At 44.1% G+C, this 15,912-nt stretch overlaps 2 protein-coding genes across 2 annotated transcripts; one reads left to right on the plus strand and one right to left on the minus strand.

Moving 5' to 3' along the window:
• Positions 1-612: 612 nt before the first annotated feature.
• On the minus strand, positions 613-9,081 carry LOC310908065 (cathepsin E-like; the record flags this gene model as incomplete). The annotated part of the gene is made up of 9 exons (XM_083858727.1): positions 613-792; positions 885-983; positions 3,423-3,567; positions 4,475-4,597; positions 5,258-5,457; positions 5,915-6,033; positions 6,520-6,637; positions 8,677-8,854; positions 9,026-9,081. The coding sequence occupies 9 exons, from the start codon at positions 9,079-9,081 to the stop codon at positions 613-615; spliced, it is 1,218 nt and encodes a 405-aa protein (XP_083714853.1).
• Positions 9,082-14,393: 5,312 nt separating this feature from the next.
• On the plus strand, positions 14,394-15,230 carry LRRC10 (leucine rich repeat containing 10; the record flags this gene model as incomplete). Its single annotated transcript, XM_083858778.1, has 1 exon — positions 14,394-15,230. The coding sequence occupies one exon, from the start codon at positions 14,394-14,396 to the stop codon at positions 15,228-15,230; it is 837 nt and encodes a 278-aa protein (XP_083714904.1).
• Positions 15,231-15,912: the final 682 nt, after the last annotated feature.

A 15,912-nucleotide genomic window follows, 5' to 3' on the forward strand; every position in this document is an offset into this window, starting at 1 on the left:
GTTTGAGACGTGGTGTAAGGAGCAGGAAATCATGCAAGGAAAAATAGTTGAAATTAGTGGCCACACAGGTATCAGTCAAATTCCCTTTTATATAAGCTGGTTGGAGCAAGCTAATTTAAAGAGAATTTCCATGGCACTCAGGAAACAAAGTTGAATAAAACCCAAACCGTGGAAAATAATGATGGAAGAAAAGCTGTAGGAAATGAGGTGGAAACTAGCACATAAAAAGAAAAAAAGGATAGCCAGACCAGGCAGGACTAGGATTCGTTTTCCCCACACATAGCTGCAATCTTTTCAGCATGGCACAGCTCAGCATTTTTATTCTTCCTGATCTTTTTTGCAAATCTGAGTGCTGAGCTGCTCTGCTGCTTTATCCTGAGAGCCATAGTGTCCATTAATTACTCAGGAAAAATCGTTTCTCCATTGTAAACACAAAGATATTTAACCAAACTATATAATTTTGGACAAGGATCACTGCAAAGTCCTTAAAACTTGGTGAGGGACAACACAATGTGCATGTAGGTTCAGAGTTTCAGTAAAAGCTCTTCTTCACAGATGTGTTGAAGATCATTGCCTTAACTTAAGTTAAGACAGAATAAATGCTATTAGGGCTCAGTAGTAATCCTTCCTGTGAACAGCTTTTGCAAATCCCACTCTGTCATTCCCACGGTCAAAAATACAGTAAAATGCAGACATGAAGACATCTCCTAAAATCCAGAGCGAGCCAGTGCGAGTGGGGATGTCAAGAGACTGAAAGCCACTCATGCAGAAGGTTTGGTCATCAATAGACTCCTGGAAGGGAAAGCACATGTCTCTGCAGCAGCCTGCTGCATTCCCAGCTCAGGGAGTGAGGAGCAGGGAGCAGGGAAGCTGTGGGTACGCACCTTTATGATGTACTGCTCTGCTGTCAGCTTGTACTCACGGTGTCCGATCGTGAAGCTTATGTGAGGCAAGCTCGACAATCTTCTGCAGTCTACAAGAAACTGGACACAGTGCTCTGACTGAGAAGGGATCACTTTGTCTTTAAGTATTGCTCTTTGAATTCAAGGCTTTTGATGTAGGTAATAGTGAATTTACTACAGAGAAACAGCATAAGGCTGACTTACAGCCTAACACTGTCCGCAGCTTTCCTACACTCAGTTCAAACCAGCCCAATAGCCCAGACCACTGCACTCTAGGGACCCAGGAATGCTGAAAATCCTTGCAAGTGTCAAAAGAAAGGAGGTGACAGGGCTCTGACATCTTCCCTATGCAACTCAAAGGCAAAACTAAGTGTGTGAGCCCCAGCAAGCCTAAATCAGCAAGGTCTGCTGAAGCAAAAGTTCTCCAATGCTCTGGCCTTGACAAGGCAGAGGGAGCTGCTCCAGCCACAGAGGGAGCACCCTATGGGTGCAGTTCACCCCAGGTCCTCTCATAATACCATCACTTTAAGGAAAAAAAAGCTAGTGAGGAATACAGCACTTTATGCTTATACTTTGCCCCAGAGTGGGATTTAAAGAGTAGAAGGACTAAACTCTAGCATGGTCATTAATGTCCATAAATAATATATCAGTTACAGTAACAGAGAAGATAATTTCCTGGCCTTTCTAGTCACTTCATGAAACAACTGGTGTGTGAAATGGCACTGGAGAATGCTCCAAGTCCCAGAGGAATCTTTGCTGTAAACTGTAGGTTTTAAGTCATTCTTTTAGAGGCTTCCTAGAAGGAAGAATCTGCTTTTTGCTGTTTTTCAATCTATTTTATGAAAACATAACCCTACATCTTGTGTACACTTACCAACTGTCATGCCATTAGAACAAAAAAAAATCATGGGATACAGAGGAGAAGGGTACAAAAAGCCAGTAAAATGATTTGTAGGATACAAGAAGCAAGATATAATTCTTTGACATAGCTATTACAGAATAGGACATTCAGAACAAATCAATCCTTGATGAAAAAAGATAAAAGTTCTTGTAAAATCTGGGATGGATACACTCACTTTTACTAGGATAAATTTGAGCCAATATGTGCAGTGCAGTCTGTCTATGATTGCTAAAAATCAGTCACAGAAAGTGTTATTTTTAGGATGCTTTTTTGTGAAATCTGAGATGCTGGATGAATGTTCTTAGGTCAGCACTAGTGTAAATGAACCTACACAGCAATGACCCATTCCTTCTTTGTATTAGGCTAGTATAAGTACATTGGAAATACATATTTTATCTATGTTCATTAGCATGAACATAAAATCAACTTGTTATTAGAGCATACTCTTTGGCATTTATCTAAAAAATTGAACAAAATCAAGATTAAAGGTTTGATTGAGAAAGAATCAGGAGCCTCAGGAGTTACACAGAGGACTGCAAGTCCTCCTGTTACAAATGAAAGTGGATTAAGAGTTCATTTTTGTCTTTGCTCTTTGTCCAGTGCACTGAGCACTTGCAATACTCTTAATTTTCTTCCAAGAGTAGTTTTGGGTCAGGATCAACACAAATTGAGATTAGCTCAGTTGGTTAGAACATGGTGATGCTAATAACATCATGGTTATAGTTTTGATCCCTGTACGGGCCATTCACCCAGGAGTTGGACTTGATGATCCTTGTGGGTCCCTTCCAATTCAGAATATTCTGTGAAATGCAAAGTTAACAAAAGCCACACATAGCAGCTTTCCTTGAGCACTGGAGCTGTGGCAACGTGCTGGTGACCTGTGGGAGCCAAGGGCCAGCAATAGGCATAGGTAGAAATAAACTGCTCTTTCCCTGGAGGCAGGGACAGGAAGGAGTGGTGAGGAGTGTCAGCAAGGAAGGTGCAGGAGACAGCAGCAGGGAAGAGAGGAAAATCAGCAAAAGGTCAGAGGAGTAGGGTTCAGGAGGAAGAGTAAGAGCCAGCAAGCCTTGTCCTGTACCCTGTGACTCATCTGCAAGGAGCCAGCGTTGTGAGTGACACTGATGTGCATCTCTCCCAGGAGCTCTGGCACAACACCAACTGCTCCACTGCAAGCTGATAGTGAGAGGTCCTGTCAGTGAAGCCACTGTGGGGCTGTCATTAAAATACCATTCCCTTTCCATCTGATGCTGACATAGCTGGCAATCAGCACCAAATTCCTTCTGGCTTTGGAGACCCAACAGCTAGAGCTAGGGACATCAAAAATCCTCTGAGCTTCCAAAAGAAAATTATCTCTCATGCAGTGTACAGATCAATTCCTCAAACAGATGTCCCCATTATTTCCTTACACACCAGGTTAGAAGATGAAGTGAACATTTGGGAAGAGGGCTGGGACAAGGCATATAGGTCAAAAGCAGCTTAGCTCAGAGATCTGTGCTGTCCTGGAAACAAGGCTTTCACTGGCACCTTCTAGGCAATCATTTCTGGTTTTTTCCAGCTCTTTGCAACATATACCAGTTTCTCTTCCTCTCTAGCTGTTTTATGGCTGTACAGTTTTTTACCTCTCCAGTATTTGATGGACTTGCCCCAATGTATCCTTGCAGTCGTCTGATTTGTGAAGAGGGGCCGGCGATAAGAGAAGTGCCTGAGTCAACGATGGCTTCGCACCCATGGGAGCAAAATGCCACCCGGCCCTGGATCTTTATACTGCAAATGAAATTTAAAAAGCAGTTTTAAGCAAATGGCACATATACTGTGACTGAAACACCATATTATTGCTAGCTAAAGTACCAGAATACTGACTGAAGTTAATCCCAGACAACAAGTGACAGGACAAGAGGAAATGGCCTCAAGTTGCGCCAGGGTAGATTTAGATTAGATATCAGGAAAAATTTCTTCACAGAAAGCATTGTGAAGCATTGGAACACACTGCCCAGGGAAGTGGTAGGGTCACCATCCTTGGAAGTGTTTAAAAGATGTGTGAATGTGGCACTGGAGGACAGGGTTTAGTGATGTACTTGGTAGTGGTGCTGGATTGACAGTTGTACTCCATGATCTTAAAGATCTTTTCCAACCCTAATGATTCTGTGTTTCTGTGATTAAAACCAGCTGCCAAGCTCTGCTAAAACAAGAATGTCTGTGGACCCATTTTTCTCTCTCAAGACTCTTGCAATTCTAATCATCCTGCTGATGAATTTGTCCTCACCCCCAGGATTCTTACAAATTTAGGCAGTGTGCTAGAGGCAGGACAAAGGAACACTGACTACTTTGACCAAAGTTAGCAGGACAGATGAAAGCAGGACTCAGAGTTGGATTCTATTCCTGGGTGCCTTATCCTCTTAACTGAACAGTCCACCAAGACTCATCTTGACCACTGGTGCACCATATTAAAACACACTAACATGCTCTCCCAGAAAACAGCTACCCATGTCACAGCAGATTCAGAGAACTAACAAACCCCAGGGTTTTCATTCTGGGGAACCCTTCCTTGAGGGGCACAGGGGTAAAACACTGCAGCTGAGTCCTCCTGCACCTGTGTCACCAGGTGTTTCTGTCTCTGGGGGTTTACCTAGGGAGGTGAACTCCACCAGTTTTTTTATTCATACATACATACTTGTTCATGTGTATTTGCCAGTAGCTTTTCTCAGTGACTGGGACCCAGTGGATTGAACCTTTGTAGAGAGAATGGTCTATTCCCCCCAGAATCAACTCACCGCCATTCTCGGTGTCATCTCCTCTGAAAGCAGAAAACAGTTTAACATAGACATGGGAGTAAGCCAGCATGCACCAATGAGATTACACTTAAAAAGCAAAAGTCAAATCACAGCCCTTTCTAAATTCAGATATGGATGGCTGAAAGGGACTATTACTAAATTATCACTGTATATGTTCCAGCTCCGACCCTCCAAACAATCTCTGAGAAGAATTACTGTAGACACCAAGGAAAGCATCAGGAGCAGGCTGAGCCAGATGTTACTCTCAGCTCAGAAGAAACACTAGAGAAATAGGTGGAGTTGCAGCTAGGTCCAGATTAGGGAACAGTATTTTTCTGAAATGTGGCCATTTGGGTGTACCACAGCACTTCTGTTCATGTGCATGAGCCAGAGGGAAACCTCTGACAAGAGACATGGCAAGTCTGAGCTGGGAACTTTATTTTTATGACCAGCTCTGACAAGAATAAATGTCTGTCAAAAAAGTCATGGTCCTCCCCATAGCATTTTTTCTTTTCATGCCAAAATCTTCAACAGCAAATTGAAAACACAAAAACAACACAGAGAATCAAAAAATGGGGGAAATTTCTTTGTAGGGTAGAAGCATTATAGAGATGCACAGCTGTTTCTATCAATAATTAAAATAGATTGACTTCTTTTATAGCAGTGTCATTTTAAAGACAGACCTTTTCAGATAGAAGGAGAAGATTGGCTCTTCTATAAGGTTCTGGTTCATGATGCTGTCAAACACAGGCAGAGCATTGGCCACTGCTAAGGAGGGGTAGCCCAAGCCCAGTATACCATCAAAGTGGGCAAGAACAAAAGTTGCTCCTGGCTCAAACACCGACTCGCCAAAGTCCTGTCCCTTGATGGAGATGTTACTTATCTGTTTGGTAAAAAAAAAACAACAACAAGGCAACAAACAACCAAGCAAAGAACAACCACAACTGAAAGTAATGACACCACCAATAGCAAGAAATTAGCCATACATATCAGTGGATTCATTCCGTTTATAAAGCCTGGCTATCGTTGTGTGACTTGCATCAACATGGCATGTGCCCATTTGGCAGGTAGGTAGCACTGATTCCTTAGAATGCCTTAATTATGTGGCTGCTTCTTCAAAAGCCCAGAAGAGGATCCAAGAAGACACGCAGAAATGAAAAATCAAATCTGAGGCATTTGTGTTGGTAGCCCAAAGCTGGAGCAGAACCCACACCTCTCAGCACTCAGCTTGGTGGGACCTGCCCTTGCCTAAACCAGGCAAGGTTTTCCAGGGCAAGTATCTGAACTGCCCTGAAAACAGCTGATGTGGGGGCCGACACTCATTTTAGGTGGACACTCACCTGCAGTGTGTCTTTGCCAGCAATGCCCAGAAGCTGTCCTGAGCCATACTGCAGGGAGAAGGCTTCCCCTCCATGCTCATATGAATCTGACTTGAAGGACTTAAATTTCTGGTGCACCCCTATACAAAAAACAAAAATTACATCTCTACACTGAGGGGAAGTCCTGGCAACCCACCCACTCCCCAGTATAGAAGGAGATGAGATGTAGAAGAGCTAGATTTTTGCTTTTCTCAAGATAAAAGTGTTGAAGAAGTACTGCAGGCACCTCAGTTCCCCTGCAAACACCTCAGTTTTTCTGTACTGGAAAGGTAATTTTGCATTTTGGAGAAAAAAATAGAACAAAAATGGGTATTTCCACCTCTGTTGGTAGGTCTCCTAGGTCTATTTCCATGCCTTTTACCTCATGGTGCAGAGGGACTCTGGGTGGCTGCAGTGGGCACAGAGGGACAGAGGAGCGAACTGGGGAGAGGAGAGTGGTCCATAGGGATGCTCCAAACCCTCCCCTTGCACATCCCTGCTGCAGGCAAGCTGCTTGGGAAAAGAGAACTGGGCAAGGTCTCTGGACCCAAGACAAGAGAAGCATCAGGGAGAATAACAAGTCTTACTGCAGGCCTCGCTGATGCAATAGGCAGACGGGACCCAGAAGTTGGAGGAGCCGGTGTCGAAGACCACGGTGAACCTCTGGGGCGGCGTCCCCACGCTCACGACCCCGTAGTACTGTGCCTGTGGGGGAACAGCCCGCTCAGCCCCGGGCAGCCTCCAGCGGCTGCTCCTCAGGAAGGGGCCTGATGGGGAGCATCACACAACTGCTCCCTCAAGGGCTTCTCTGCAATCCCATTTAAATGTACATGCACACCACACAAAAAGTTCTGGTTCCACGAGTGGCTTCAAGCAACAGGTTTTACTCCAGCTGAATGGACAAGGGTGTGGCATTTTAAAAATATTTTAAGCAAACATTCATTTGGGTTCCCTATGGAGTCAACAAACCCCCTTGCACTGGCTTCAGAGGTGGCAAGGTTGTCCTCAAGACGAAACTCTCACATGACCACACAGACTTTCAGGCTGCTCCTTACTGATGTCAATAAGAAATCAGTGATGCAAAGTCAGCATGACCTGCCTCTGCCAGCTTCAGAGAGCTCTGACCAATGGCACAAACACTGTCTTATGTGGCTGCCCTTTTTCCTTTGTAATTAGCAGCTATTATAGCAAGTCAAAAAGTATCATGTTGCACAAACCATTCCTGATGTACTGGACAAAGTTCATCCAGCAGATGAAGAAACCACTGACCATCCCTGGATACCAACTGAGATTGAGATAATCTGTGAACACGTGAATGCTGGACTGAAGTGCTTATCCACATCCCGTATACAAGTGTGTAAGTGCTCCTATCTGGCCCTGGAAGAGCACTTCAGCATTAAGAGACCTATTTTTAGGAAGAGGCATTTCTGGAATTCAACCACAGATAGAAAAGCAATAGCTAGTGCCAAACTTTTTGCAGCAATACAAGTATTTGAATATGCACCTTAAAGTGTATACTTGTTTATTAATACACTGACATTTCTGACCCCAGAATATGCAGTCTGAATGAGATAATCTTGAAAAGGCAAGCAAGCATGCCATTTAAGAGAATATCCAATGATACAGTAGGATTCTATTTCTTCCTGCATTAAACAAACCTAAGGAATGTTCATTAAAAAAAAAAAACAAAACAAACCAAAAACACCAAAAACAACAACAAAAAACACCCCACCCATCGAACCAGAAAACCCACATACACACTGCAATAAAACCATTCCTGATGCTACCTGAATATGCTGGGGAAGTGGGTTTTGCTTTGTTGTTTTGAGATTTTCATTTATCCCTCTTTGAAATAAGCTTTAAAGTAGGTTGAAATGCTTCAGTGTCCTTTGTTCTTCTCCACATATTTATCTCTTTATGGCCCTCAAGTGTCAGTAGGTTCTTGCTGAATGAATTTGGCCTTCCTTTTGATTCCATTCCCTGTTCAGATGAAGACTGCACAATATTTCTGCAGTTTAGTTTCTCTTGAGATAAGCATAGCAGGAAAACCAAATAAAACAGAAAACAAAGACCATTCAAATGGGCAAAATTCTAAAACCAGGACAGACAGCTTACAAAATGGTAGACCTGCTGACTTGCCTGTCTGAGATCCAGTGAAATTAATATTTTTTCTGTTTCAGTTTAGATGGTAAATCCTCCCCGTCAGTCTCCAATATTAATACACATTAAACTCCAGAGATAAAAGCATAAAAATAAAAAACTCTACTTAAGTCTTTGTCATCACTGATTTTTGACTCCACCTGATCAAATAAATGAGATTCGGAGGATTTTTATAACACAGAAGCATCCAAGTGTCTGGCAAATGACTAAAGAGAGTAATCAGATTCTGCTATGAAAAACCCAAGTTCGCCAAGACTGAGACAGGCAAACCTCCCATATTTCTTTAGGGACCCAACCAAGTCCAATACAGATCTATACAAAAATAAAACTTGTCACAAGATTACCACTGCTACTCTGCATCAGCTTTCTACTCCGGTCCCATGCTGTCCTAGATCTAGACATGCTTTATTTTGCAGATTGCAACCTGGTTTTTTATGATCTAATATTTATGGCATAAAGCAACAAGACACCACAAGCCCTATAATTTCATTGGCAGACTAGATTTGAAATGTGCTGGGAAAAAAAAAATCTGGCTTCAGTACAATGATGAGTCCTAATGATTGCATTACCAAAACTGTACTTACATTCATGTAATCATACAGCCTTTCTGCAGCAGTTCCTACTGATAAAGCAATATCTGCAGGGAAACAATGCAGATACCTCCGGGCAAAAACATCAGGGTGGTGATTCCTCCAAAATTCCTCTAATTCTCCCTTTTCTTTCAGCTGTTTCTTGATAGATTTGAATCGAATCAAGGGGACTCTATGCAAATAAAATAAACACACACACATACAAAAAAACTGATTGTCCTTTCTAGAACTGTCATATACTCCTTTTATATAAAAAACAAGGGTTTCTTTTTTGAGACCTCAAGTAGCAACAAGCACAGGTCACCCCACGAAGCCAGCTGAGATGTGTGCCATGTTTTCTTACCGTTCCACAGCCATGATGAATGGGATGTAAACCACAGCCAACAGTATCACCCTCATGGCTCCAAGCAGTTCAGAATCTAATGACGCTCCTTTGCTCAGAAGTCCCTGTTTTATGGCCTGTTGTCAGCTGAGGGCAGCTCGCCAGGTCAATCAATCGCAAGAGGTCAGTGCTTTGGCAGAAAACTGATTCATTTACTCTCAGACTAACCGCTGGTTTGTGCAAATAGTGGTGTCCAGTGGAGCTAGTCAGGCACAGACCAAACAGACATTTAACTAACAACCCTTAATGTCTTTTACATAAATAAAATACATGGGGTGAGCTTGGCTCCTGTTAGCATGAGGAAGAGGAAACAGTCCAAGGACTTGCTGCTTTTCAAGCTTACTTTAGTGAGATGTTGCTCAGAAGTGTTCAGTGCAGAGAAAGAGAACATAATATACGACCATTTCCATTTTGCACGGAGACATTTCAGCAGGGCTGAGCAGATATTTGGTGGGCTTGTGACAAGTCACCCCCTAACAGCTGAAGTTTAATTCCCTATTTATAAGAGAGATCCAGTCTAAACATAAATGTGACTGCCACCCATAAAATGGATCTTCAAAATAAAAAACACAACAGTACAATACTGCAACATACAGTAAAAACCAGCAATAATTTTCCACACATTTCAGCAAGACATTTGGAAGAGCTGTCTTGGATTTATTATCCTGCAAGTTTCCTGAGGTTAGTGGCTCCCGCCCCTGCCTGACACCCGGGTTCAAGTCAAACCTGCAGAGAAAAAAAAGAGGCCAAAAAGGTGCCAAAAAGAGGCTGATTCAGCAGAGCACAACCCCCAACCCATCAGCTGCCCAGAAGGAAGCTCAGCACTGGGTCTGCAATTTACTTACAAGACTTTTTGAATCTTTCCTCTGCACAAGAAGGAGCAATAAGCAACCACATACTGCAGCCTAGCATATATTAAAGCGAACTTTGAATAATCAGCCATTTTTTTGTTCAAAAGACTATGGTAGGATGCCGGGAAAAGAGCAACCACATTTTGTTCCTCGCAACACACCACGTATTTAAAATAAACTGCTCACTATGCAAAGGTGAACTGGAACTAAGTAATTCTCACAAAAGAGAGCAGATGTAGAACAGCACAGCAAGGAGTAAAGAACAAGGAGGAGACAGGAGCTGCAATCCTCTGCTCCAGAAGCAATGTCAAGAAAAAGCAGCAAAAAAACCCAAACACACAGCATTTATTAGCCAAGAATGGGTCGAAATGCCTGTCACAGACTTTAAATAAATACAAAGCAAAAAAATTGCTCCTTTAAGTCACTTCCCTTGCTATGCCAGACTGATTGAGGAGGGGTATGAGAGTCTTAAAATCAGTAAGTTTAGAGCTTTATTTATTAGTTCCCCTGGATTTTGAAATACATAGCTTTCTTTTTCCAGCATACCTCCAAAATTCTAAGTGCTAATAAAACTCAGCAAAGGCTGAGCCTGGTGTCATCACACAGCTGTGGGCAGAGCTTTGGATCTGAAAAAGAACCAGTATCTCTATTAAAATACCTTGTCTCAAAAAATAATAGAATCTCAAAAATGCATCTTTTATATTGATTTCTATTTTTTTCAATTATCTATCTCTGAGCAATATTCCCCATTTCTCCTGGACTCAGAGGTTTTACACAAGTTATCAGCAAACAAACACATTTTCTGTCCCAGAGTCATCCCAGCCCTTGAGATGCAAGAGCTGGGTGCTGGAAATGGGAATGGTGAGCAAAGATGTAGCCATTTGTGAAATTCTAGAAAGCAAAGGCATTTCTCAAGGAGCTCCCACCTGTCACCTGATGCAGAGCAGAGCAGATGTCATGCCCTTGAATAGGGCAGTGTCGCTTTGACAAGAGCAAGACAACGTCTGTGCTGAGTGCCTTTATCACTTGAACTTTTCTTCAAATGCTACAAATGCTTCTGGGAAGTCATTAATGTTCATATTGGAGGGCACCATGGTAACTTTGAAGATATGAAGTGGCTTTCAAAGCACTGCCTGGGTCTACTGTGAGGACTGCCTTTGCCTTAGTGCCTCCACTGAGTGGCTAATTCTCAGAAAGAACACAACTGTTCATTTTATTGCAAGTGTAGTCCTTCATTAATCCACACACAAAGGTTATTCTTTTCCAAATTCTCTGGTCTCACACTATGTTCCAAGCAGACATTAATTTAGCTAACAGAGGTACAAAAGGCAGCAACAAAAGGTCATTGTGACCTTTTTTTGATAAGCTGGAATAATGATTAAACTACAGTGGAGAGGATCCCTAAGAAATAGTTATCTGCAGCTTAAAAGTTCCATTAAGGAGAAATAATTCAAGTAGAAAAAAATATATATCCATATCCATCTCTGCAGACATAAGGTACTTAGCAAAGTTATTTGTCTACATATGGATTATGGAGAAAAATATGCCTAAACTATATAATTAATATACTCTTAGCTATGCTCTCATGTTGTTATCATTAGTGGGTTATCTGAAAATATTTGCCTAAAAGACAAGGCTTTGGTGTGGATGTATATTCATTAATAATTATGCCAAATGCATCTGGTTTTTCACACCTGTAGCATACAGTGCCTTAAGGGGAGGGACCCTTGCCTTCAGAAGGCGCCACAGCTGTTTAGAAATGAAAAACAAATACAACCACCGGCTGACACATTCCCCACAGTGGTCCTCTGACAGGGCACAGAGTATCAAAGCAGTAAAGCAGTGTCTAAAGTGTCTTGCTCATGCAGTGCAAACTGGCTTCTTGCTTCTGGGATGCAATGCCCAGCACATCCCACCATCAGAGAGGGAACTTTCAGGCCCTCTATTCCACAGCACCACCACAGATGACTGTGACATTGTCTTGTTCTCCAGGCTTGATTGTGCTGTTGTGTTTTTCTTATTGTACGTTCTCTGTTACCTTTGGACGGTTTGCTCCAGTTTTTCCCAAATTATTGGTTTATTCCAAGTTTCTCCTCCCTCTCGTATTGTCCATCAAGGCCCTAACCTGCCTATCTAGATGTGAATCCTCCCTAATCCCTCCCCTTTGTTCTCAAAAGTTCCTTGTCAGTCCCTGGTGTTCCAGCCCCCTGCCTAAACTCCTCCCTGACCCTGCCTCCTAATGTTGCCAATTCACTGCCGACCCTGCCATCAGGTCTAGAAGTTTCCATGGTCCTCAACGCCCTATTGGTTCCCTCAAACTGTATCCTCCCCTTGCCTTCCCCCATTGGTTTTAGTTCTGTGAGTCCCTCCTCTAGCTCCTCCCTTGTACCATCCCTATTGGCTGAAGAATTGTACCCACCCCTTGTACCACTCCCACTTAAAAGATTGTGTGAAATGCTGCTTTGTGTCTTTTATCCGTGACCCTTTCTGGGTGATAAACTACCTCTGAGAACCACATAGAGGTTCCCTCCCTGCTCTTTGTCCTGATCCTCGAAGCTGTGACACCAAGGCCATAGAAAGCAGGAGCAGCCCTGCCCTGCACCACCACTTGGGCCATCCATGGTTTGGGGGCGGCACTCTTGGCGCTGGCCGGAGTGAGGGGCTGGCTAGGGAACTCTACGGCAGCGTCACTTGGATCTCTGCCCAGCGTCTCCATCCAAAACTTATTTTATGGCACTCAGGCCTCAGCACTCACTGTTGTCCGTCCTGCTGCAATACTGTTTCCCAGGTGTCCCCTCTATTGTTCTCCTCCATACATTTCACAGCACCACTGCTGCATGGCACAGCCACTCTTCTTGTGGGGAAAGGGCTCATAAATTTATATAGGCTATAAACTACAGCCTATACCACACTGATAGCTAAGAGCTGCTTTACATTTGAAAGCAAGTGATAGTAGAGAGCTCTACATAACTAGATTAGACCAGAAATCCAGAGGCCACCTTAAGTGGTGCCTTTTTCTCAATTTTTCTGTTTGCTCTGCCTTTTGTTTTTTCAAGAGTGTATGGCTCTCAGCAGTCATGGATTTTGGTAGCATAGCACTTAATACCCCGAAACCAAATGCAGATTGTTCAATGAAAGTATTCTCTCTAAATTACAGGAAGTGTGGAAAATGACAGCAATGAGCTGTAGATATCAGAGCAAAGAACCAGGTGCTGAAAAGGCTATTTTACCTTAAAACATTCTACCAGCTTTCACAATCAAAGTTCACGGTAGAGCCATGGCCAACACGTAGGCAGGAAAATCACAGAATGGGTTGGGTTGGAAGGAATTTTAAAGATCATGTGCTTCCAACCCCCCTACCCTGAGTCCCCAAGAAAGCTTGAAATAGTAGCAGCTCAACATGTGGAACTATGCAGAGGTTCCTATACATGGGAATGCTATTAGAAATTAGAACTGATTAGCAAAATGGGTCTTGATGAGAGGAGAACAGTTTACACTGTCACATCTAAATAGCCATAACTTTTTAAAATTGGACTTATTCAACTCATAATTAGTGAGAACCTTGATAGAATTAAATCCATGGGAGTTTCTTGACAGGTTTTGGTACAGACATGGGAACTGCAGTAGCACAGTTGGAAAGTGGATGGAGAACAATCTTGGTAATTTGTGATAGCACATTACATTACAATTCAGACAAGGAGCAAAACATAATGAAATGAAAAAGGCCCTACAGACAAGAAGTAAAACATAATGAAAAAGGCTCTACACAGTCAAGAGTGCCAGAGGCTATAACAAATACCATTAAATTAGGAACATAAACAGCAGAACCGCTCAAGATAGCAGTTTGCCAAGGATTTGTGTTAAAGCTTTAAGAAAAGTACTGGGTGGCAAGTTACACTCTGAAATCCAAGTATTTGGCACCTTTCAAAATACATCCCTGAAAGTGCCACTCATCTTGAAAGTCAGTCAAGTCTTGACAGGTATTTTAAACCACAGTTTGATTATATCCAACATTTCTGCTCCAAGTTTCCTGAAAGTTAAACATCTGAGCATAAAACTTTGGTCTGCTGTGGTGTTGCTTTCCCAAGCCCATCCTTGCTGCCTGCATTGGCTACACAGACAGCACAGCTGCAGCAAGAGGTGAGGGGCTGAGGCATTGCTGTTACCCTTATTTTGTTTGGGGCAAAACGAGAGAACATTTACAGTGTGCAAGAAGGAATGTTTTCGGGGGGGTGAGCAAGTGGGAGTGTGGGTGAGAGAAGGAGACCTGGGCCTTGAGTCGCCCTGTCTATAATCCCCGTCACCAAACACTCATTCAGTTATCAGAAACATTTCAGAGCCCTTGAGATTAATGGCTGGTGCCATGTAAACAGAGCCTTATATTGGGAAGAACGAGTTACCAGCAGGCCAGTGTGCAGCAGAGGACCAAGGCAGGCTCCTGTCTCTCAGTCCCAGCCATCCCAAAACAAAATCCCGAGATGGGCAACAGTCTGAAAGCCATACTTGCTTTTGTGCCCTCTAACAAGTGCCAGAAGTACCTTCTAGAAGACCTAGAAGAGATGCCAGTGGATAAAATGGTCGATCTGAGTGGCAGGCAGATGAGGCGACTGCCTTTGCACATTTGCTCTTTTAGGGAACTGGTTAAGCTGTACCTGAGTGACAACAACCTGAACCATCTGCCCCCTGAGCTGGAGCAGCTGCAAAACCTGCAGATCTTGGCACTGGACTTCAACAACTTCAAAGCACTGCCCCTGGTTGTGTGCACACTGAAGCAGCTGTGCATCCTCTACCTGGGCAACAACAAGCTCTGCAGCCTGCCCCTCGAACTCCGACTCCTGCAGAACCTCAAGACCCTCTGGATCGAGTCCAACTGCCTGCAGTACCTGCCCGAAGTGGTGTGTGAGCTCAGCCTGCTCAAGACCCTGCACGCCGGCTCCAACGCGCTGCGCACCCTCCCTGCCCAGCTGCAGAGCCTGCAGGAGCTGCGCACCATCTGGCTGTCCGGGAACCTGCTGTCCGAGTTCCCTCCCGTGCTCCTGGACATGCCCTTCCTGGAGGTGATCGACGTGGATCGCAATTCCATCCAGTTCTTCCCCAGCCTTGCTCACCTCCCCGGCCTGAAGCTGGTGATCTACGACCACAACCCCTGCAGGAACGCACCCAAAGTGGCCAAAGGGGTGCGCAGGGTGGGCAGATGGTCGGAGGAGACCCCCGAGCCCCGCAAGCGATCGGGGGCGGTGATAGACATCACGCTCGACGAGAAGCCATTGCTGCCTCCTGCTGCCAAGACCGAGCCAGAAGCCGAGCCCTGCTGACTCAGCTGCCCCTTTCGGCCAAGGTGGCGGCGCACCCCCACCGCTGCCCAACCTCTACCTCTCCCTTGCTTGCTGGTGTCCAGGGAGCACCACACCACCTGGCAGTCATCAGGAGTATGTGCACCACCTTAGAGATAATGTGACAACAAAACTCTTGTGCAGACACCCATCTTTGTGCAGCACCCAGCACTCTCCCTCAAACAGACTTCTTCCCTCTCCCACTCCTCCCATGCTGGGACGATGCACAGTTGACAACAGAGATGAAAACTCAAGTTTATATGTTTGCCATGGGTGGATTGCATGGAGCACATATGGACTTGCTGCTCCTCACCTGTGGGCTCATTCTTCTCCTTCCACCTTGCTGAGGTGTCCCAGCTCAGCTGGAAGCCACTGTTCAAGATGATCACTGCGGAGACCCACAGCTCTAAAGCCACCCACACCATTGGTCACAAATTACACATCTGAGACATAGCAACACCTTCAAGGTTTCCCTGTCTGCTGAGTGGGAAGTGGTAGCAGAGTCCCAGCTGCACTATCAAGGAAACAGCACATATGTACAGGGGGCTCTCCTCTTTCTTCCTGCAAAATTAGTGACAATTGTTTCATTACTGCCAAGCAGCATTCAAATGATGGGGAGGAAAGCTGTAGGCTTTGCTGCTGGGTTTTGTTACTGACAACACTG

The sequence above is a fragment of the Zosterops lateralis genome (genome assembly GCF_965231275.1).
Source record: "Zosterops lateralis genome assembly, chromosome: 4".
NCBI classification, from domain to species: domain Eukaryota; kingdom Metazoa; phylum Chordata; class Aves; order Passeriformes; family Zosteropidae; genus Zosterops; species Zosterops lateralis.